Raw genomic sequence first — 25,324 nt, 5'->3', positions numbered from 1 at the left:
GAGCCTCGCTGCGGGGAAGCAGTGTGTGGACCTCTAAGCGCAATACATTTAAATAATTGGTTTAAACGGCATAATAATAAGGACGATCGTCCGTTCTGTGATTCTCCAGAACACACATGTTATGATATGAGGGTCATGCAGAGTGAGATGAGATCGCTGTCCCTTTAAGAGAGAGAGAGAGAGAGAGGGGTGTGGCTTGTGCATGTGTGTGTGTGGATGGTAGAGCGAGCGTGTGTATGTTTCTGGAAGTGAAACGAGTGCGATGTATTTTGTGAAACAGAAGAACTACTAAATAAATGCAACGGCCTCCCAAGAAGAGCTCGCCTCTCTCCAGTCATTTAAGCTAAAGTGGGTTATCAATCAATCAATCAATGTTTATTTATATAGCCCAATATCACAAATGTTACATTTGTCTCAGTGGACTTCACAGTTTGTACAGAATATCAGTATGGCAAAACGACACCCTCTGTCCTTAGACCCTCTGTCCTTAGACCCTGTCCTTAGACCCTCTGTCCTTAGACCCTCTGTCCTTAGACCCTCACATCGTACAAGGAAAAACTTCCGAAGAAAACCCACAGTTTAAAGGGGAACATGGGAGAAACCTCAGGGAGAGCAACAGAGGAGGGATCCCTCTCCCAGGGCGGACAGACGTGCAATACAAATTGCAGTACCCATAAGGAGCTGTACAAATGCCGCAGTTTTTGCGTGGCTGTGTCTTTAGTATATATATTCCGTTTGCATCAGTTTGTATTAGTAATGGAGTAAAGTTTTGTGCGAGTCCACTGCAGGCTGAGGGAACAGATACTCTACCTTCTTCCTGGGTCTTAGCTTCTCCCTCCACTCCTTCAGCTCCATGCTGTGCTCCTCGTCCAGTTCCTTCAGCTTCTGGGTCTCATGTTCGATGAGCAGGTGGCACTTCTCGTTCTGAAACACACACAGGGAGGAAGTATATAAAACAACTTACTGTTCTCTTGGATTCTAAACTGAAACAGTACTGCATGTTAAATGTTGATACAAACATGAATGAATGATTAATACAAGTATGAAGTGAGTGCACTCCTTTAAATCTCTACCTGCATCTGCTGCAGCTCCCGGATGTTGGCGTCACACTGCAGCTGCAGGTCTCTCATCTGGTTCTCATGCTTCTGATGCTGGTGGAGCCTCTCGTTCTTCTGCCTCTTCTCTTCCTGGGCTGCAAACTGGGAGCCAGAGGCACATTTGGGGTTTTAAAGGCTACTATTCTTTCTGTTGTATACACGACACAAGTCTATTAAATGTGCTGCTCACCTGTTTGACCTTCTCCCTCTCCTGCTCGGGGGTGATGGCGGCGCCGGTGATTCGGAGGCTCTTCTTGAACATGGCCATGCGCGTCTTGGCCTCGCTGCGCTGGATCTTGGGCAGCCGGGTTCTCTCCTGCGTCTGCTTGTTCTTCATCTCCTCGATCAGACGCTGGTTGTAGCGCTGCATCTGCTCCATCTCCTGTACAGGGAAACACACAGGCACACACACACACCATCGAAAGAGCTTCCAGAGCAACTTTTCAAACTTTCACTTTTAATGCTGACATTTTTACAGAAACAAAACTGAGTGGTTGTTTTGGAGGTTGTATGAGTTGTGTAAAAGAGCTCCAATCACCCCTTCTCCACTGAAAGGAGTTCTGTTCTAGTTCCGTGCTGGGGCTAGTTTGGTTTGCAGTGGAATTAACTTGCAAACCACTTAAGAACCAGTTGCTTTTCCACTGACCAGAGCCTGAGAGGAACCACGTCAGGACGTCACCGTATACTTTGCAGCAACGCCAGTGTGAATATCCCTCACAACGACAACAACAATGGCAGACTATGTTGGAGCTGTGCTCATGTTGTGATTTAAAACACAGCCATATTGAGTTGCAAGAGTGACTTCTCTTTTTCTCCAGAGTGAAATGGCTAATATTATGCCTCTAGGATTCAGCATTTGCCTTCAGCAGCATATATCCTACCGTTTCCCTACTGCTCGGAAGAAGCCGTTCAGAGTGACTAACTAACCAGTAGCATCCACTGATGCACATTTCCACATAAATGGAACTTCTTTTCAGTTTTATTTGACAATGTTTGGCACACACATTATATAAAACTCACTTTTGCAGAACATTAAACGCACGTAACGTAACGTATGGCATATTATTTGTTCGCCATAAATGTTTTGAATTAGGATGTATTCCTTGCCACAACAATGATAGCAAACGGGTTGTAATTCAAAGTCTTGTGAATAATAAATAATATGTCACATGTACGCCTGGTTAATGTTGCGTGACGATTATATATAGGTATGTGGTGTTGTTCTAGACACTTTTCCATCTCGGAGCTATTGCTTCTGCAACAACTTTCTACTGTCGCCATGAAGTGCTGTCGCTGGTTAAACCAGTTTTCAGGGCCCTGAAAGCGCCTCGGCGGGGGAAAAGGTGAATACGGTACCTTCTCGTGTCTCTTCAGCAGCTGGTGCCTCTGCATGAAGTATTGGTCTTTGAGCTGCTGTTTGAACAGCTGGTGCTTCTCCTGCAGGTGGCGCTCCTCCAGCTCCCACATAGCAGCCTCACGAGCTGTACGCAGACACACAAGGGAACAAAAGACAAAGTGATCACACACAAGAGGCATTCACAGGCTTATTGGGGGGGATTTCTTTGCAACATTTCAACCCCGTTCAGTATGACTAGATGGTCTGCTGTGGAGAATAACAGGACGGAGCAGAACACATGGCAGTGGGCTGAAGTTACCTCATTAGAACAGCTGAATGCTTAATCAACAAACTTAAATGACATTTCTATTTGTACTTTCTGTGAAACGTCGCTAAAGTAGCAGCCTCACGTTAGATTTCTGAGAAGTGTTGTTTGTGCAGCTCCTGGAATATTGCTAACAGGCTACAGTTGCCTGTGTGTTATGTATTTAATGTTATATTTACATACATTTCAAAATTAAATGAAAATGTTTTTTTCACAGTAAATGAAATGATAATTTGTTTTGTTATTTTGTAGATCATCTTAAAATCATTTAGTGAAGCCGAGAAAATATATATTATTATTATTATTAATCATAATATATCATAAAAGTGCAACGACTTGTCAACTGATCGCTTGAACTGACGGCTACAGGTCGACTAACAGAGGATCTTTGGGTGAGAGCAGCCCTCGTCTGAACACAGCGACCCCTAACGACACTAAATGTTTTACCTCGGAGGAGCTGCTGCTTGTGGTTGAGGCAGTCTCTCTCGATGGTGGCCAGCTCGTGTTTGTGCTGCTGGATGATCTTCTTCAGATCGCTGTCCAGATCCTGCTGCTGCTTCTGAAGGAACTCTTGTTCCTGGAAAAAAAGGAGGCGAGATTACAAACACAGGTCCAGGTGATAATCTACCGAGTCTGCAACACACAAGGAACCTGAGGATCAGAGAACTCCTTAACCCCCACCCACAACGACCAATGATCTCAGCCCGATGAGCGATCGGCCTTCAGGCTCTCTGCCAACTTCACCTCGGCTTGAGCTGACAAACAAGACAGTTACAGTTTGTCTCATCAATACGACTAACTGGGTTCAGCTTAAACTGCGGAAGCTGATGAACTACTTAATGTTATGCAGTATGTACTTTCATAAACGTTTATGAATGTCTACTTAAAGTAGGGCTGGACCGGATTTTTACATTCGAAGCTTCTATTGATGCTTCCAAATGAAGCTTCAAATGTCATATCTGCCGTATAGCTCTCTGGACCATTGTTGACACGTGTCATTCCCTCTGTCTCCCCTTTCAGCTCTGTCACTTCAATGAAGGCATTGGTGGATCCATAATCTTAACAAAATGAATTCTGTAATATTTTATAATGTTGTATTCAATATTTTGTGTTTGAAAAACTTAAACTAAATCTGAATATAAATTACAGCTGCAAAATTTGATAAAATGATTTTGACTGATATTGCAATAGCGATATGTTCCACACTGTAGGAGGGATCGTTTATTTTCTCCTTATCATTGAAAGATATGTTTGAAATGATCATGGTGTGAACATCTGTACCAAACAAAGGTATTTCATTGTGTCCGTAGAATAGCTTGTATCTCTGCAACACCACAATCTTTTATTCAGAATAATATAAACACAAATATTTCACTTCCTGCAATTTTATATATGGCACAAGTCAATTCTGCGATATTAGTTCAATTGCAAATAATTGTGGAGCCCTATGAATACGATATTTCTTTTATAAATCAACTTAAATATATCTTCTCATAGCTTGCCTCTTTTTATGTGCAGCAAGTTGGAGAAAACGCCAACAAATATGGTTTGCAGCAAAATAAGTAATTATATAAAACATTGTTAATTTGGATGTAATTACATCTACAGTATCTTTTTTCAAATGATGTTGCCTTTACAATGCTCTGAAGTTATTGGTAATGTTTGGATAACATAAGTGTGAACAATTTCTACACAGCTACCACTGAAATCGACAAATAGTATAATACTAATAATATGTACCTAGTTCTTACCAGCAGGTGGCAGACATGGCTTTTAACGCAGTGGATGGACAGGCAAAAACATTCAAGATACAAAGCATTTAAATGATGATTTAAAATGTAAATGTCATCGTTATTCCAGCAGGGGGGAGAAATGGTTGTTGTGTCACCAAAATGAAGCTTTGAGAGGGTCTAGCTGCACTTTACGCTTGCTGTTGGCATGCAACTCATATAGAGAGCTGAGCTCATTTCCAATTTCTCAAAGAATTGACTTCTAAATGCTACTATTAAATTGTAAATTGCTAAAGGTATAGATGTCTGACATGCTGCTCTGTTACGAATCGACCAGAACTCTCAGACCATCTGGAACAGATTTACTCATTGTTCCCCGGGTCAGAACCAAAACCAAACACATTTGTTTAAGCTCTGCAGATCTGGAACAAACTTCCTGAACAGATGATGACGGCTCCATGTTTTATTACACTTCTTGCAGCATTATCTGGATTCACAATGTCTATTATTAACTACGATTTTTTTTACCATTTATCTCATTTGTTTGTGAGTTGCGCGTTAATGCCAATGTAAAGCACTTTGAATTGCCTTTGTGTCTGAAATAAACGTATCTAGCCTAGGGTAAAAAACGATAGCCTTTTCTAGTCTAAAGAGTGATGAGTCATGCTTCAAGAGACACAACAAAAGCGCCATATCTGAGGAGGTATCCAGTGACGCACCCACACACAAAAGGACTACATCAGAACAAGGGCTAGTGCCTGAGGATCCCAGTACAAAACCCTGCTAGATATCGCACTAAACACTGCACACTGCACACACACCGCAAATGCAGGTAGGTGGAAGGTTAAAAAAGGGGGAAAAAGTCCTGACACTGCATCAAAACACTAAGTGAAAAATTGTTGGATGATACCCTCACACAGTCAGACGTCTGTTCAACAGAGGGAACGAGCTGAAAGTGTGTGTCAAAGTTCAAAATCCACAGCAATCTGATCCCTCATTACCTCCTCAGGCGGGGTTTGGATAATATCCTCTTTAATACGTTTCATGATAGCGTTTGTCACATGCCTTTGAGAAAGTCCAAATTCCTGTTTGTGTCAGCCATGAGAATCAAATAAAATGAGCTGTGGACAGATAGCACTGCGTCACAAAATGAATGAGAGGCGGCAGCACTGACTGATTTAGCAGCTGGTTATGTAAACACTTATAGGAAAGATCAGAGAGGCTTGGGTGTGTCAAAGTATTAAAACAACTATAAAAAGAACTGTACAAGCTATGCCACCCTCATAAGAGAGGTGAAGGGGAATTCAAAGAAGACGTGGTTCACACACTGACCTCTTTCTTGCGGTTCTTCAGCATGTTCTGGTACTTGGACAGTTCTTTGTCCTGCTCGGCTTTGATGCGTTTGGCCTCGTCCCGGAGCCGGTTGGTGTGCTCCTGCTCCAGCCGCTCGATGGTCTGCTTCTGCTGCCGCTCCAGGTTCTCCACCTCCTGGTCGTACTGACGCTTCTTACTCTGCAGGACACACACAGTCATGTCAGTGAGAGGAATCAAGAAGATGATTCTGTTCTATTAGTGTGTCAAATCGGAGAGGCAATACCCTTTGTTATGTACGCTTTCAAAAAGTGCGCAATTTACACTTTTATATAATGCCAAGGCCTCCTTCCTTTGTTTCCTCAAGCCACTTCAGAATCACCTTTACTCGTCCCACAGAGGGGAAATGTACGTTTGTTACATTAGAAAATAGCCAAAGACAGCTTAATGTTAACTACGAAGCATACATAAAACAAATATTAAAGATAAACCAAATATTACACAATTTACAAAATGTACAAAAGATACATTTCTAACACTTTAGCTTTAAATATATGAGTTCTAGTCATAGTTGTGAGGACTTCTCTGGCCTCTGATGATTGCTTGATGTTATGCAGCTCGTGGTCAACCAAATAAATGAAGTTCTTTCTACAAACACTCAACAAAGAAAATAGGCCTTTACAAAAGCCTTTCTTTGCATCAGGTTGAAAACCGGGTCTGGACGGTGTCTTCCACACAGGGGAGCCATATCTGTTTCTCTTGTAATGCTGCTGCTCATTCCTATTTATTCTATTCTTTGTAACCTTTGATGTGTAACTATTTGATTTAATAACGTGTGCTTGCCTCTTTATTTAGTAAAGCTAACCTGGAAGTTAGCATTGCCCTGGTTCCCTTGACAAGCTATGGGATTTTCCATTGGATTATGGATTAATCGGAAAGTGAAAAATGCTGATTCATTGCTGGGTTTTAGGTCCTGCAGAATTCTATAGAAGGCACCAAACAGCTAAAGGCCTATCAAACCCTGCATGAGGAAATAATAAAGTCATCCTTCACACTGCAACATTAGTCATTCACAAACTGTCTGCATTCAGGCCAACTCATAATGGCTCAAAACTCAGTAGGACCACCACCCGTAGATGTATTGTTTTCTGTGTGTGTCTGGATCTCGAGTCGTGGCTGTCCCTGTCGCTGTGGTCCAGCCTGACGCTCACCTTACTGCTTCTTTGATGGCACCCAGAGGATTGTTGACATCCACCTGGACCCATCTTTAACTTCTACTTATTTATAGACACATACATTTACAACATAGGTAGTCCAAATGCATTATCTTTTTAATTTACACACAACGTCTATTGCCGTCTGTCCGTCCTGGGAGAGGGATCCCTCCTCTGTGGCTCTCCCCATTAACTAAAGAGTTTCTTTGGAAGTTTTTCATTGTCCAATGACAGAGGGTGTCCTATTCATATTCTGTACAAAGTCCCCTGAGACAATTGTAACATTTGTCATATTGGGCTATATAAATAAACTTTGATTGATTGATTGTCTTTTTCGTACATCTGGATGAGTTTATGTTTGTGGAGGATCATGGCAACCTTCCATTTAACCACCACAGTGGGCTATTTCTATGCACATATTTGTCTTCTGCTTCCTAGTATCCAAATCTTAAAATGACAGTGTCCTGTTGCACATAATGCAACTTCCAGAACACTTGTGTGGACGTCGGTATGAAGGGAAAAGCGCTGAGCCATCTTAAAAGAAAATAAACGTCACTGACACTGTTTTTACCAACTGAAAAGTAAGTAAGCAAATGGGTAAGTGTATGCAAGTTAGGAAATACGCAAGTAATTAATTAAGTAAGGAAGTTAGAAACTAAGTAAGTAAATATGAAAGGATGTAAGTACGTAAGTAAGCAAGCAAGTAAGCAAGTAAGTTACCAATCAATCAAATATTGCAATTTTTTTACATACATTGCTTTATTTTTGTTCAGAAGGCGCGTTTTTGAACTGATCCTTCAAACTTTTTAGGCTATGAATAAAAAAACTAAATCACAGCTACATTCATTGCCAGGGTAAATTGAGGCCAGTCCTGAAGCTGGCAGTTGTTCCTAAAGGGAATGCAGAGTCAAACTAAAGCTACATGCGTCCTTGCACATGAGTTTCCATAAAGAGACAAGGAGCTAGGAAGAGCCGCTGACGGAACAAATGGTACAATTGTCACCACAGTACAAACACACGATACTTCCTGCTTTTGGTAAATACATAAATAAATAAACTAAATCTATGCCAAAGAAAAGTACTTCCTCCTGAAGGAAAAAATACCAATGGCTTTAGTAAGCAATACATAGCAGAATAATATTTTCACAAGATCCTTTTTTTTTTTTTTAAACTGCACAGCTAATTCTGGTTAACTGTACACATTTCATTTTTCAAAGTAATTTTTTATACTTGCTTTTTTGAATATATATATATTTTTTCCCCTATTTTTTTTTTTATAGTATTACAATTTTTATTTATTTGCTTGTTTTTATAACTAATTTCCTCTTACGGCCCGTCCACACAGCGGCTTTGGAAGCTTCTTCCAACGCTTCTGCCCATTCATTTGGATGGGGTGACGTCACTTTTCGCCGAACTGCATTGTGGGAATCAGAGCGGAGCTTTCCTGGCGTTTCAGGCTGCAAAAGTTGAGCAATGTTCAACTTTTGAAGTCTCGGCAGAAGCATCAACCAATCAAATCCCGTGTATGCAAATCTGCCAGTACAAGCGCTAGCCAATCAAACCGCGTGTATGCTGGGAGAGAGACACACCGCAGGTCATTTCCTCATATTCCAAAAAATGGAGGAGAAATTAATCGTAGCGGTAGGGAATCACCCGGTCTTGTACGATCAGTCCCTGTTCATCTACCGGGATACAAACCGGAGGAGCGAGGCATGGAGGGAGGTGGCAGAGACAGTGGGTGAAACTGGTAGGTTTTCGCCTGTTTGGGGATTTTATATCCAGTTTACTTTGTAAACTGTATGTCGGGGGCGGGAGATTCATGTGATTGGTTGTTGGTCGCGTTGCTCACATAAACTCCCCCAAGCTTCAGACACGCCCACTTCCAAGCTATTTCCAAAGCCGCTGTGGACGGGCCGTTAGTGTGTTTATGGATACCCGATTGGACACCAAGAAAAATTGCTTGTGTGTGAAACCCTGCTTGGCAGTAAACATGATTCTGATTAAGTTGTAAGGTTACGGGTGTGCTCTTGTACGTCTGTCTTTGTGGGGACTTGTTTTAGACCCTATGAGGTCACTCCTCAGGTCTTTAAGATTTCAGTTAAGGTTAATGTTAATTAAGGGCTGGAGTTACACCATGGACGTATAAGGAGTACTGGATACAGCATTGAAGACGGGGTCCTGTTCAATTCTATGAAAGCTGCTCAGTGGCACATGAAGCCAAAAAGGACTGTCTCGAGAGCAAATGTAGTGGTATCAGGGCCCACGGAGGAAGCGTTTTCCCTAAGCCCCGCCTTCTATCCGCATGATGAGATGAGTTGAATTTCGCTTTCACGACATTTTCAACCTTCAGACTTTAGTCTTTAGTTGAATCATCTAGAAAAAAATATCCGCTGTTTTACACACGTCTCTTTCCCAATGTAAGTCGTTGGGGAAAATATGTTTTGGGCCCAATGAGGTCACGGATTGACACGGAAGTTGTAGTACCAACTTTTGGCCACTATGGAAATGAGCTTGAATGCCCGAGGCACTTTCTGGGGTCTTGGATTACACTTGTAGTGGTGATGTAATGTATAGGGGCGAGGTAATGCGTCATGTCAATGAGGGGTTTGACAACAATATGAATGCGTGTTGTGGGCCTCACCGTGGTCTCCTGCTCGAAGCGGCGGAAGATCTGCTCCTTCTGCTGCTGCAGCTTGTTGCTGAGCTGCTGCTGGGCCCTCTGCTCCTCCTTCTGCAGGAGACGCAGCTCCCTCAGCTCCTGGCGCCTGGAGAGGGGGAGGAAGAGAGAGAAAGGGTGTTAACTCTGTCTTTCTTTAGCATTTAGCAGGCCACAGTGGTGAGGAAGAGATCAGCTACACACAATCAGGTTGTACACTAGTTTCTGGGCAGAATTGATATTTATTTAAAACTGATGAATACCTGAGGAATCTCATCTCCTCGTTCTTCGTATCATTGTCAGTGATGATCTTGTATGTAGTAACGCTAACTTTTTCTCCGTCCACAATGAATTTGCGAGTCTTTTTCAACGTCTTCTTATGACGCTTGTTGTCCTTGGAACAAAGACAGAAAAAGTTTATATATACATATAAGACTTAATTAGAATCAGTATACTTTATTCATCCCCGAAAAAAATTGGTTATTAATATAAACACAGGAAGACATTATGCGAATTAAAGATGTAATGCGCAATAAAAAGACAAAATGAAATATTTATATACACATAAAAAAGGTATATATAGAAAAAGGAAATATAGAAAAGAAAAATTCTTGAATTAAACATAAGAAGTTAAATAATGAGCAATAAAAGTATGAGTACAATTACAACTATTTCTATAAACATAACAAACAAACAAATTCCTCGTATTTGTGAAACTACCTGGCAATAAACCCGTTTCTGATTTGGAGTTTAATAGTGTCAATAAAAATAATAAAGAAAAAAATATATACAAATATTTATAAAAACATAAAAAGTTTAAGTAAAAATGTGTACATTGTATTACAATATATACATACAGTGGTGTCTTGGTAATAATAAGATATTCATGCTAAACAGCAACGTTTAAGTCTCTGAAAGCCTGTAATGCAGCGTGAGTTACCTGTACGGAGACAGATCCAGGCTCTTTAGTTTTGGACAGGAAGCTTGAGATGGACAGATTGAGGTCCCCGCTGCTGTTATCTGCGGCAGATCCAGTCCCAGAGTCTGAATCCCTCTCTTTGTCGTCCTTAGCTCTGTCTGGAACCGTCTTCTCGTCTTCTGCGTTCTCCTTTTCTGAGGGCTTCTCTCCATTCTGTTCTTTTGGGACCACTTTATCTTGCTCTGGTAGTGTCAATGTCACTTTGAGGTTTTTGTACCGCTCCTCGTCGTCCTCCTCCTCCTCCTCCTCCTCTGCTGGTGTGATTGGTTTCTCCATGGTTTCCTCCTGAGGAGCCTCAGTGACCTCTGGACTTTGAGGAACCTCGGCTGTGTCCATTTCCTTCTCGTCCTCAGCGGCGATCTCCAGCTGCTGCATTTCCTTCGCAGGTGCCTCTGGTTCTGGCTCTGGTCCAGGGGAGGCAACATCTTCCTCCACTGCTTTCTCTTCCTCATCTTCAGCTGGAGTTTTTGGGGTCTCCTCCATGGGCTCCTCCATGGGCTCCTCAGCTGCGGGCTCCTCCACAAAGCTTGTGTCCACCACATGGTTGTCCACAGGGAGCTCAGTGGGCCTGGGCAAGGGCACAACTGGCTCTACCTTTTCAGGGACGGATTCCAAGATGGAGGGAGAGAGGGGGATCTTCTCATCCTCCGAGCTGGCCATGCTCACATCCGAGGGGCCGCGTTTGTGGACCTGAAGGAAGGGCACAAGTCTCAGTTAGATAGTTAATGCTAAAGCTAGAACATAGTGAGGGTGCACTGATGTAATGAGCAGTCACTAGAGTCATTAGAGCTGAAACAATCGACTAATTAATACAAATAATTATCAGCAATCTGTCTAAATAATAGATGGTCATCATTTTGAGCCTTTTTCGAGTAACAATGTCAATTTCCTTTTCCATATGGTATATTGAGTATCGTTTGGTTTGGGATTAGCCAAGAAAATGATTAGCAGTCTAAATCAATACAAAACGAATTGTTAGCTGAAGCTCCAATTAGCAGCCCTAGTGCATTGTTGACCGCTGGGTCAACAATGCACTAGGGCTGCAGCTAATTCATTGATTAACAATGATGATAAGAACAATCTGACAATTATTTTCTCAGAGTATGATTAAAAAATAACTATTTGAGTGAAACTAAATAAAAAATATTGTTATCATAATTTGTATACATCACTTTTACTATATTATCGTTATTTAAAAATATATATATTAATGTAAATTGTTTATTTCTATCAGGTTAATATTACTGCTAAGTCTTAAAACGTTATTTTGATCTCTTTTAACATTTTATTTTGAAGATGAATTGTTCAAATGTTCAAACTTATTCCTAAATTATTTTCAAATATATTTTAACACCTGTATAAGTGAGAATGCAATAATTTAAATGTCAGTTTGCTTGAATTGACTCAAATTGTTAATAAGTTATCAAAATAGTGGCTTAACTTACCATTTCATCTCGAGAATAAAATAAGACGCACAAAGCCAAATTATAGCAGTTAGCGGGAACAAGTGTAGCCTATTGTGACTGCTAATTTAGTTGGAATGCTGACACAGCATTCCAACTATCTGTTGTGCTACGCACACAATTATTTATTATTCCGCCGGGTTATTTTGCGCCTCTTCTTCTTCCACATTCCACATCACAGAAACTCCGTTCAAACATCAAAACGTTCAGCTCGGTCGGGAATCGATGGCTATTACTTTTATCATTCATAACTTTCATAATTCCAGAGATACATCCCATAATTCATCACATTTTTAACATGGAAGTCAATGGAGAAACTCTTCAGACTTCAACAATCTTCATGCGACTTCAACTGCTAACTGTTCCTTCATACTTTCACTCAGAAACCTCATTCCAACTTTAAAATGTTACAAATCTTTCTGACATTATTCGTGTAACACAACTTTTAAATCTGATACGTACTTTTAGAGATATTAAACATTGTTCAGACCTTGGTAAAGAGGCCTTCTTCAGATTTTAGAGTGCGTGATGTCACAGCTAGAGTGGAGGACAGATTTAATTTTGCCTTCATATTTTCTTTTAAACCTGCCATAATTCCCAAACCCTACATTCCTGAGACATCATTTTTCATGACAAACGTAGGAAAACATCTCGTAGATTGAAAAATAAAAATAAATTAAGCAAAATAATTAAACAAAATGCCTCTTGAGGGCATGAAGTGAAAAAAACGTTCAACATGTCTCCATTAAACCCCATTATAAGTTCAGCCTCATCTTTCCCCGCCACAGCAGCCGCACACCTTTAGTTAATCTGCCAAAAAGGCCACATTATTAACCCGAAAGTACACAAAAAGTACACTTCAGATGCTCAAGTTCCTTGACATGTTTCACACTTTGAAATTTCACCGAGAACTGTTATCGGTTATTTGTTTTCTTCAACAAAACGTTTACATTTAAGAGGTTTATCTCTCATTCAGAACAATGAAAATACTCTCCTCTCACTGATTACTGCACATCACCATGGAAACCTCTGATCTCTGGACATGTCATTAGCTCAAATATAAACACCTGTGTCATGGAACACGATGATGTCATAACTCCAACTGACATGCTCGGAGCAGCAGACTTCAGATAATGGTTAATGGTCCTGCCCTCAACAGCTCTACGTCAATTATGGGGTGTCATCATATGCCGTTTCCATGGAAACGCATCCCTCGCCATAAATGACGATGTCGCTATACATTAACTCCTATGAAAATGTTCAAAAAGTGCTCAAACTTCACATGTGTGCTAACAGTCCAGCTGTGAAGAAATCTACGGGACAGTTTTGAGATTTCTTCAAATGCCGTTGCCATGGCAACACAATGCTCGCCATGAAACACGGTTTTCTCATAACTTCAGTGAAAATGCTCCAAACAGCCCAATACTTCACAGGTTTGGTAAGGATGCAGCCATCAACGCATCTAAGCGTATTATGGGATATCATCAAATGTTGTTGGCATGACGACAGATCATTCGCCATCAAGTTAGTTCAAAAGTTTGCAGTTCAAATATTCTTCTGCTTTTCCAAGCCTTTTTACTTTCTTTTCTTCTCTCATCACACATTCAAGCCCCCTGTGTTCATGTATGTTCACTTTCTTCTTACACATTACATTTCAGCATAGCAGTTTAGCGTCAGCTTTTCAGCATAAAGCATTCCCACTAGCAATTTCTTCAGGAATTGCATTCTCTAGTTGATTATGCTCCGCTAAAAACTACAGAAAAAAGTTTAGCACACTGCTATACACCAAACAGCATTTTTCCGTCAACAAAACAAATCTACGGAGCCCTGGAGGGTTCATAGAGAGAAAAATAAATAAAACAAGATCACGTTTTATTAATTAGTGCGCACAGGATGTAATTCGTGGCCTCAATTTAAAGAAAACGAGGCCACTCTTTGTGCGCACGATATACTTTCTTGTTCGCACAAGATACTTTCTTATGGTTAGACACATCGAACTGCCCGATTATTACGCCATATTATTAGTTTTATGAAGAAGATGTCCGGTCGCCAGGGCGTGTGTGTGTGTATGTTTTCGTCTGTGTCTGTATGTGTGGGCATTTGTTTTCAAAAGATATTATGATAGTGGCGTTCGTTCCGGTGCACTCCGACAGCATTTAGCACTAGCCTACATCGAGATTAAGATTAAACAAACTTCTTTCACTTGGGAATACACATATGGAGTTAGCCAGATGTGTGTAAATTACTGCTCATGGTAATTTGAAAACAAATGCCTGTGTCGAACACACACACATCGTGTAGCATTTCACATTTCCATAGCAACAACAACTTCCTGTTAACAGCGCAAACTCGCCTTCAAAATAAAAGCATCTAAATAAAACAGAAAGTTAATCTATACAGACATATACAACTGCAACGAAAGTAACAAAAACAATGTCATATCTGTTAGGGAAATAATTGTCCTAGACTCCTAGATATGACGTACAGGACCAACCCTGACGTCTGTTTATCTCCTTTAAGGACATAGGCTGCTTCAGCCATAATGTTATTGTTCCCATTCTGTGACCGGTCAACACTAGGTCACAGATGGTCTTTGTTGTGGGTGCATTGGGACACTTCCTTCTTTGTTGTTTGTGGACTCCAGGGTATGACATATTCGAGGCCATAAGTGGCGGAAGCAGGTAACTCAGTGTGCCCAACTGTCTAAAGCTATCTTAACAAAATATGTTGATTACTCTCTGTGAAACCAGTTAAATGGGCTAGCAAGAGAGAGACGCTCCAGAATTGACGTGGCAACCCACCCGTGCAGTCTCACCGTGACTGCTGTGATTTGTGATGTGAATGCTCCGGCCGAAACTCCAATAAATCATCAGTGTTTTGACATCAAAGCTCCTGCTCTACCTTGTCTCCTTCCTGAGTCGGTGACTCCCATGCATTGCTACACAGAAGTTTCCTCTACAATATCCTTTTCAGTTTCACAGAACACATATTGGGTTATTTACACATCATGCGCCCTGGTGACCGGACATCTTCTTCATAAAACGAGTAATAGGGGGAATAATCGGGCAGTTCGATGTGTGTAGAGGTGTGCGTGTGTGTGTGGCTAAAACGTAGCAGCCTCGATTTCTATTCAGCTGTTCTGAAGGTAAACACAGTGAAGGCGCTGCGTAAAAGACACAGCTCTCTGCGCGCAGATAGCAGATACTGTGAGAGTCACGGACATGAATTCATAGATCAAGGCAGACTGGTTCACACTCTCCTGTTTTGAGAATCCGGTGCTTAAACAAATGGCTATACACCTCTGGTCGAAATGTCCCTAAAATGAAGTCCGAGTTTGAAATATATCTCAAATAATGTATGCACTGTCATTTCCCCACATAAACATAACAGTTTTCTCGTGCGCACGAAAAAGTATATCGTGCGCACTAATTAATAAAGCGTGGCCTCGTTTTATTTAAATTGAGGCCACGAATTACATCTCGTGCGCACAAATTAATAAAACGTGGCCTCGTTTAATTTATTTTTCTCTCTATGAACCCTCCAGGGCTCCGTACAAATCCCTTTTGCAAACATATCTTGCATATGGTCACCCACCAGGTGTGCCTCTGGGTATTCCTCCTCCTCTTCCTCCTTGTGGTCTTCGAACTCCTCTGTGACTTCAGCCTTGGCCTCAGCGATGAGCTCCCTCACAGGCCGGCTGTCCTTCACACTGGACACGAATGGATGCTGTGGAGAAGCCAAAGAGAAACAGCACGATTAGAAGCTTACAGGAATTCATTTGTGGTAGTAGTCTATTTGCGAGAAGTACCCTACTATATGTGATAAATGTCCCCAGCACATAGAAAACTGCCGGATGCTAATTTGCATATGTTAGGCAATTTGGACAATTAGTATACATTGTGTCAATCAGCAATAATTAGCATTATAGTCAGGGCTGCACATAACTGGTGCGCAGGTGCGTCCAAAAAAAGAGCACCGGGTCATTTGAAAAAAGGCACATTTGCGTACCAAAATTGAGAGAGAGAGGGAGAGGAAGAGAGAAGGGAGGAGAGGGAGAAAGATATTTGCAAGTTGCATATGAACTCAGGGTCGGCCCGTAGCACTGGCGTTATAGATGTTCGCCTAGGGCGCCAGATCTGTGGAGGCGCTGCGCTGGCAGTTCTGGGAGGGAAAAAAACATGTTTGACCGTTGGGGCTCATCCTAATTTTCGGCCTTGATGTAACAATATTCATAATTAACTAAATGTAACACCCTTTTCACCCCGGTTACACGTTTCATTTGCCCTGTACGATGGGCGCTGTAAGTGATGAAAATGGGGGATGTTGGCTTATCTGGCGCCCGCAGCTCACAGCCAAAATGCGAGTGAGCGAGGGAGAGGGTGCACCGGTACCGGTGCTGTTGTTATTAGAATCTGGTGCTAGCTGCGCTAACGGATATAAGAAGAAGATGTTTCTACAATAATGTGGAGGGAGAGTCCTCTCCAGTCAGACTGAGAGGCTGATACTACAGTTCAGTGAGGTAAAGGACTCTTAGTGTTTAGATAGTTCACTTTAGTCTAAGTTCAAACGGTTTGGTCACAATTTATGTAAACACATATTTCCAAGGCACTCCTTTATAATTATTGGGATAAACAGGTTTGAAATCATTCCAATGTATACTATAGGACAGTAACCCAACATATCCTTTAAAACTGGAGATAAAAAAAAAAAATGCATAAATAAATAAATGTTAAGGTAAAATAAGATATGAATGAACAACACAAATAAAATAAGTTACATTCATTTGTTATTGGCTATGGTAGGTTATTGGTTATGTTCACATACTTATTTGATTACATCCACTTGTCTAAGATGACAACAGAGGCTTTCGACCCAAACCCTGCTGTTGACTTGTGGATGCAAGCAGCTAATCGCAGACTCAACCAGAGAGAAAGTAGTAGGCCTACATCATCAGCTACCATGTCTGACAGAGAGGAAGACAGTGAGGAGAACAGTCAGGAGGGTAGTGATGACAGCTTGTAGGATTACTGGTCGTGCTAATGTTGTCTTGTGTTCACCTCTGCATGTGTGTTCTGTGTTCACCTCTGCATGTGTGTTCTGTGTTCACCTCTGCATGTGTGTTCTGTGTTCACCTCTGCATGTGTGTTCTGTGTTCACCTCTGCATGTGTGTTCTGTGTTCACCTCTGCATGTGTGTTCAGTGCTGTGTGTCTGGCAAATAAAGACCCCCTCAAAAGTTACGGTTTATTTCATTTTAAGGATGAGCACCAAGCAACATCTCCAGGTGCTCCTTTGAGAACCAGGGCAAAAAAGTTATGTGCACCCCTGATTATAGTCTATGTTGACAACAATTAAAACTGACAATTTTGGAGTGGTTTTGGGGGTTATTTAAGATGCTGAGTCAATTTCTGACATGTTCAGGATCCAAAATGGCAGTGATTGTGCTTGGCATGATTTTGAATAACTTTTGGTAGATTTGAAAGTTTAAGAGGACTCTGGATCATTTGGATTGGAGAGATTGCTTATCTATTTGAAAACATATTGTCCAAAGTAGAGGTAATCATTTTCAACTTGTACTCTCTATATCGAACGGTCGCAACACTACTAATTGTAGTCAAATCAGCCTACCTAAAATACAAATATAGCCACTGCTGAACATGTAAGAAATGGTTTCAGCATCCTCATTAACCCCCAAAATTGTCCAAATCAGCCAAGCCATTTTTATGAACTAGTATCTGCATAGGATGAAATGTATTTTATTAGTTATTGCTGATTTACACAACTTATGCTAATTGCTCAACATATGCAAGTTAGCATCTGGCATTTTCAAGTGCTGGCAACTAGACTATAGTGCAAAGCATTATGTTGTAGAAAGATGTGACCTGTTGCAGTAAAAGTAAGTAGACACCCCACAAACGACTAGTCCCAGAGATTTTGATGTCAGGGTTCATACACTTTTTCACCAATGATTTTCAATGACTTTTCCATGACTTCTCAATGACCTATACCTAATTTTCCATGACCAAAAAAAAATGACCACTGAAAATGGTTTATTTTAACATGGAACAGGAAAATAAGGTCTGCATATGAAACATGTTGTGCCTATCTAAAACAAATCAAATAGTAGGCTTACTAGCTTCTACAGGCTGAAGCAACTGTAGTCAGGGATGCAAACTCATCAGGTATGAAAAATGTGACAAGGATCCGAGGATATCTATACAAATAGCCTATGAAAAAAACGATTAGAAAACGAAGGCTAAAGCTAACGTTAGCAGATAGTGACAATTTATGCTAGCTAGCTAGCTCAACGATTCCTTAAATAATATTGCGACAGAAAAACGTTTCAGTTCACATCACGCTCTGCCGCTCTGCTCTGAACACCTGAACGGCCGTTCTAACAGCTGTTCACCAGCGGCTCAGTCTGTGCCACAGTGACTCCGCACAGTTAACGAACGCACCGTAGATAATGTAGCTGACCCTCATCCCGGAGCAGCAGAGTTCAGCCGGCCCGACAGGCAGGAAGACTTGAGCACACAGCTGTCGCTTCATATATTAAAAAATAACACCATGCGCGTCATGATGGCACATAACAGCTCGCGACCGCAGATTATTTCGTCGATTAGATAAAATGTAAATTATATTTGACGCAACTTTAGTTACATTTCCATGACTTTTCCAAAACTTTGGGAAAAATATTGTTTTCCATAACTTTTCCAGGGCCTGGAATTTGCATTTTGAATTTCCATGACTTTTCCAGGTTTTCAATGACCGTACGAACCCTGTGATGTATAAACTGCTCACAGTATGACCATGTTGACAAAAAAGACACAATATGGCACTTTCCATAAACTGTGAGATTATTTTAAAAAATGTCCCTGCATCATTCTTTTGTAACTATCCCCACAGTGAAGGAGTTGATCTTTAATACAAACAAAAGCACGAACACAATGCATCTTTTTACAACCTCACCTTCTTCGGGTTAGAAACCTGCTGAACATATCAAAATGTTCATCGGTGACAGAGCGCTATTTAGTATTTTTAAGCCCATCGAGTCTTCTTACAATACTTTATTTTATCTGTAAGTCCTGTGTTTGTGTATCAATGAGTCCTTACTGCTTCTCCGTAAACAAGTGGCTCTGACTTAGACCTTATGCAAGACGTAAAGCCTGTTCTGCTGACGTCATGAGTGTCAGTCTGGCCAGGTTCACTACCTGTCGCCACAGCGATCAGGTACACAGATGTCTGCTGCTTACACTCTGAATGACAGCTGGCACATGGGACGAGGATTATCGCAGGCTTTAAGTGAGCAGATAGTGAAAGAGAAACGAACCTGCAGCAGCTGTGTCGGAGTCCATCGGTTGTCCACATGCTTGTCCAGACAGCGCTTTAAGAAATCACTGAACTCTGGGGACCTTTAAGGGTAGAAGTGGGACAGAAATACGCTTAGATATTGGACGTTCAGTTAAAAAAACGTAATTGCTCTTCTATGTCAAAGACGCCTTCATCGTAAGTGTGCTAAAAACGTACACTGAGAAGTTATACATTTTACCAAACTAGTGCCATTCAAAACAGTGACCTTCTCCATATGAATACTTATATACCACTGTAAATGTTATATACACATTATTCATTTTAGTACAATTAGCCTATTTTTAACTGCTTAATAATTATCTTTATTTTATACTTTTATTGCAAACATTAAACTCTTATGTTTATATAATATTCTTATTACATTTTTTATATTATCTTTTTTATATACACATTTTTCCTATATTTTATTGGACATTTATTTGCTTATGTAATTATGAATATCTTAATTTTATTTAAACTTTTTATTGTACATTACAGTGGTGAACCGTCAGGGCCTGCAAGGTATTCGGAGAATACCCTGGAACAATTAATTATATAAATAAAATGTAATAAAATGTATATAAAATGAATAAATGAGAATCGTATCTGTGTTGTTGATCTGTAATATTACAGTGGTACGTTGATTTGTTTGTCCTTCTCGGTCCATGCACTACGCATTTCAGTGGTTTTGTGTTAGAAAAGAAAGCAATCAGATCTTGTTCTGGGTCTCTGGGTAGGATATCCTTCAACCAAGGTATTCTACATCCTTGATAGAATGCCCTGGCCGTTGCACTGAATGAGAGCGTACGTTTGGACTGACAGTTTGATCAACCAATCAGATATTGATTTGTAGCCAATGGGCGTATTCTTTCAGAGTTCCCCTCGGTTCCAGGGTATTCTAGAAGGCCCGCTAGTTCACCGGCTCTGACAGAGGATCTAGATAATTGCAACGTAGCAATTCATTTGAAGTTTATTAGTTTTTTATGTCGAAATGGCAACAGGTGAAGATGATGTTGTAGCGGAATTGTTGTTAGTACCCTTTTCAAGACGATCATTCAGTGAAAAGATGGATATTATAAAAAAAAGGCGTCCAACGCAAAGTGACTGCCGCCGTGACGTCCGTCTGACTAGAACAACCGTATTTTAGAATCCGGGGGGGGGTGCCAATGGTACATTATTACTTTAACTTCTCATGTTTGTATACATATTTTATTCTATTTTGGTTTTTCTTATAATTAAAAGTATCTTCATATTTACTTTGACTTATTTTGTTAACATAAATATATATATTATTTTTTTATTGTACATTATAACTTTAACTTCTTAGATCTATATACATTTTTTAATTTTATTTATAATTTACTTTTTCACTCTAAAACAGAGCAACTGTCAAAAATCCAATTCCACTCTGGGATAAATAAAGTATTCTGAATCTGATGACCCCCCACTGAGCCTCACCAGCGGGACGGCTGCATCAGGGTTGGAGGATCGGCCTTGGCTATTTTCAGCAGCACTCTCATGGGGTTCATCTCGTGATTGGGCGGCTCGATCTGTGCCAGCTCGATCAGGGTGACCCCGAGGGACCAGATGTCCGCCTTGTAGTCGTACGGACGGTCCTTGGACGTCTCGCACATCACCACCTCTGGAGCCATCCTGGGAGGAAAGAAGGGAATTAAAAAAAAGGAAATTGTTATATTATTATATTAACATACAGCAGGGTTTGTGGTTGCCACGTCAATAAACAGTCTATATGAAATAACTACAAGATGAAGCCTATTTTCGCTCACTATAGTTTGAAAAAACTAGTTTTCTCATTTAATAAAGAACTTTAGTGCAAAATGAACATTACAGTTTCAAGTGAAATTATATAGAAATTACAAATATTTACCATATTTTGCTGACTATGTTTGCAAATAAATACCAAGTAATCATATTAAGACAATAGTTGTATTTAACTACACTGGGGTATTCCCACAAACAGAATTAGGCAATGATATTCCCTCAATTGAATTTAATTGAAATTGAAAGATGTTATATTTAATTATTGCTAATTATAGATGTTTTATCGGCGATTACAACAAAAACAATTACAATAATACGATTACATTTTTTTTAATAAAAAAACATAAATATTTTAAATTATAAATAGAGCCTTCTTCAAAAATACAGGAATTATCATTATAGATTTATTTGTATGGTACTATAGTCATTTCGTACCATTTAAAGAAATGTTGAGCATGTTATGATGATTATCGGGAAAAATCTTGAATCATAATTATTATGGTAGGAGCAATCGTCAAAATACATTTTCATATTTACCCATGGCTAAGATGGAGCATTTTTTACTTTCTTTTATTTATTTAATCAAATTAATTGGCAGGCTTTTTTTGTATTGGCCATGTCCATGCTTTGTTTTATACTCCACTCACCAGTAAGGCGTTCCAATGAAAGAGTCTCTCCTCTGGAAAGTTTTGGTGTTTTTGGCCGACACACCAAAGTCAGCTGGAAGACATGGGACAAGCCAGAAATTAACCAAAGGAAAACCACTGTCACCATTTATTTTTAAAACGCAAAAAAGTACAAAATAAAAATAACTGTCCCTATGTGCAGCACAAGCCCAACACTGCCTGAGAGACCATTTGCTGATGGAACATTCTTCCTACATTTGCATGCTGACATCATGCCTTATCTGTGTCGTGTGTGGGTAACAACTCATCCGTGAACAGACACCTCTGTGTGTTATGTCACCAGACAAAATGCTTGTTGTGTGTTATTTCACTGAGCAGCAGTGACTCACACCCCTTAAGTAAACTACGTTACTGAAACTGCTGTGTACACGTTTGTTTACACACCGAGCAGCAGGTCCAACCACTTGCCATAGTGCACAAGAGTCATTAATTTACATTTTGATAATGACAGTAAGACTGTGCGCAGTATACGAAGCGGTGAATTTCCTTTTTACATATTTTTTTTTTTTAAAGGCATTCCACTGATTTGACTCACCAAGTTTAGATTTCTACTCAGCCTGGGAAATAAGTTGTATGTTTGTTTTATCTTATCTTCTTTGGGATGAACTGAGAATGTCCCATTGTTCTTCACAGCAACACATTCCTCTAGCCGCTCAAATACAGATACAGTATGTGTTCTTTACCAGTGGCGACTGGTCATTAGGGGCAGGTACAGCCCCACCTAATGTCAGCAGAAAGTATTAAAATAATAATTACAAAAAAATGCAAAAAAAATACATCTTAAAATATATTTTACGATCATGCGGCTGCCATTTGCCCATCCCTGGTCTACAGTGTGCCTATTGAGCCGTTTTGAGCGACGTGGGTCAAGCCCCGATCAAGCCCCTCTCTCTCACTGTCCCCAAGTGAATGGGTGCTGCAAAAAAATAATCACCATAGGGGCACTGTGCTGACATACCCACCGAACGTCAATCTCACATAATTCAGAGCTGATTGGCTGTAAGTACGTGTGCCGCAAAAAAGTGTAGTGTGTGAAGAGGAGACGAGAGAGGTGCAGTGACGCATCCTAAAACCCGGAAGTAAGCTGCGCATGGCTTCCCTCCACAAAAAAGCAATGAGATTTCTCCATAGGATTTTAGAAAATAGCTCGAAATAAGATCTGTGGGAAACGTACGTGTTAGATAAATGCACATTTTGTTCAGCCGGATAATATCCACATGTCTACCTACTTTTATAATTTTCTAATCATAAATCTAGCGATTATAAATCTATCACTTAGATTTATGATTCGACTTTTGAAACTACAAGAAGATAAGGAGGACTTTTACAAAAAAGTAATAGAGATTTTTGTCCAGAAGGATAGCATGGACTTCATCTTCAAGTCAAGGTAAGACCACAATTGTATTGAAAATGGGATCTTACTAAGAGAGAACAATTCAATATTTAAAGGATAAAATTACATTTTTTGAACTGTCTGTTTAAAATTAATCGAAGTATCAGACTAAAAAAGCTTTTGAAAATAATATAATATTTTGATTTAGGTCAAAATATAATATTTGTAAACCTGAAGAGTCAGTGCCTCACCAGCCATGAACCTCACTGCACGTCACTGCACGTCACTGCAGAAGCTTATATATAAACATCTACGTTTTTTGTGCCCCACCACTTTTATACATATAAAAACGCCACTGTTCTTTACTAAAGAACCAATGGAGATATAGACATGAAAAAACCTCTTACAGATTACCGAGTTGCATTATGGGAAATGGGTTGAGGGTCATCGGATCTGCTGTTTCAATTCTGTATACAAACTATTTTAAAACAATTTATTACATTTGTACCTAATTTTCTAGAAGAAATTAGACAAACTAACGGCCACATTTACTTGAAATTATTTCCTCTGGTTATTTTGGAAATCTTTTGCAATAGAAAACCACATTCATTCTTCTGACTGTTTAAAGAGCAACTTGCAGTTTTTGTTTTTTTTACATTTATGCTTAACCTTGCCTGAAAATTACAATTAAAAAAGTTAATGCAGGATTTCATATATTTGACGAGACATAAGGGCAGGAATTCAGAGGGGAAAGTAGCCGTTTTGAGTTCTGCTTTTTTTTAACGTCATATGTGAAACGCGTCATATTACGTCACATGGGGGAGCAACTTTCTCGGACTCCTTCTCTGCCCAATTCACGGTAGTAGTTGGTAGTTGGTTTGAGCGGTTGTGATTTAGTGAGCTGGTATTTTTTACTCGGTAATTTTACATTGCATTTCACCATTTTTAATTATGGTGAGCTATTGTTTTTGTGCAGGTTGCACAAACTCCAGCCTGTCAGGACATCGAGTCCACAGGAAAAGGACCGGAGCTAGCTTTCGTTCCTGGGTGCGTTGTGCGAGGTGCATCCACCCCCCTGCAGCACATACTCTCTCCAGAGGCCATGGGCTTGCATTTCCCACACAAGCACCTTTCAAACAAAACGTTTATCAGGAAACCGTATACGGCTGATACTTGCGCATTAGTTTCTGTTATGGATTAGTATCAACAGTCCTCCCTGTAACGTTACTATATTATCAATACTACTTTAGTTATAGCCTGATATATGATAGCTAACTTTACAATGTTGTGATGTGACCAACGTTAGCTAACATTAACTGTAGCTAAAGCCGGTCACTCACCAAGACAGCTGCCCAGTTCTCCACTGGTTCTCCTCACACCACAGCTCCATTTCTCTCCGATGGCCGTTATTTCTTCTAATCCTTGGCTGCTCCTGGTCTCTTATGGCGCTTTTCCACTGCAGGCCTCGCTCGGTTTGGTTAAGCCTAGGCCCGGCTCACTTTAATGCTGCGCTTCCATTACAGTTTAGGAACTGGGGTAGTTACTATAGTAACGCTAACGCAGTGTAGGCGGAGCCGTGACGTCATCTTCAATGAGCGACCCAGAAAAACAACACAGCCATTAGCTCTTAGCACTCAGAGCTCACAGCTCTTCATATCTGTTCAGAAACTAGACAAAAGTTAAACAAGTACAAACCACAGACTGCCTGTGTCATGGCGAATACAGTCGCTGGTTTATTTATGTCTGTATGGGCCGTTGTTGAGAGTGTGGACGGTCGGAGCATATATAACGTTAGCTTAGCCAAGCTCCATTTAGAAAACACGCATTTTAAAAAGGGTTTTTCGCCTGCCGTCTGTCTGCAGACTTGTCAAAGCATTAATTCATGGTTTTTACTAACCGGTATCAGTATGTTGTTACTTCGGCATCATTTTGAAACGTGTATTACAATTAAATCACGGTCAAATATGTTCATCTTGTTGTAGTTGTAGCCCCCTTGCCAGCGATTCTCTCTCTAGTTTAGCATACTCAGCCCGACTCAGCCTGGTTGTTCCTGGCCCTAGAAC

The 25,324-nt window shown here is 40.4% G+C and overlaps 1 protein-coding gene across 1 annotated transcript in view; it reads right to left on the bottom strand.

The window, feature by feature from the left end:
• Positions 1-25,324, bottom strand: part of slkb (STE20-like kinase b) — a 50,202-nt gene that overhangs the window by 2,456 nt on the left and 22,422 nt on the right. Inside the window, exons 5-17 of the mRNA XM_034221803.1 lie at positions 21,890-21,962; positions 20,919-21,113; positions 19,441-19,522; positions 15,706-15,837; positions 10,610-11,338; positions 9,933-10,063; positions 9,655-9,778; positions 5,821-6,000; positions 3,206-3,335; positions 2,454-2,578; positions 1,288-1,479; positions 1,074-1,199; positions 811-924 (exon numbers count right to left, since the gene is read on the bottom strand). Coding sequence (XP_034077694.1) covers positions 811-924; positions 1,074-1,199; positions 1,288-1,479; positions 2,454-2,578; positions 3,206-3,335; positions 5,821-6,000; positions 9,655-9,778; positions 9,933-10,063; positions 10,610-11,338; positions 15,706-15,837; positions 19,441-19,522; positions 20,919-21,113; positions 21,890-21,962 — 2,333 coding nt within the window. The remainder of the gene's footprint in view (positions 1-810; positions 925-1,073; positions 1,200-1,287; positions 1,480-2,453; positions 2,579-3,205; positions 3,336-5,820; positions 6,001-9,654; positions 9,779-9,932; positions 10,064-10,609; positions 11,339-15,705; positions 15,838-19,440; positions 19,523-20,918; positions 21,114-21,889; positions 21,963-25,324) is intronic.

This window comes from Gymnodraco acuticeps, unplaced genomic scaffold, assembly GCF_902827175.1.
Source record: "Gymnodraco acuticeps unplaced genomic scaffold, fGymAcu1.1, whole genome shotgun sequence".
NCBI classification, from domain to species: Eukaryota; Metazoa; Chordata; class Actinopteri; order Perciformes; family Bathydraconidae; genus Gymnodraco; species Gymnodraco acuticeps.
This window is presented reverse-complemented; position numbering and strand designations above follow the sequence as displayed.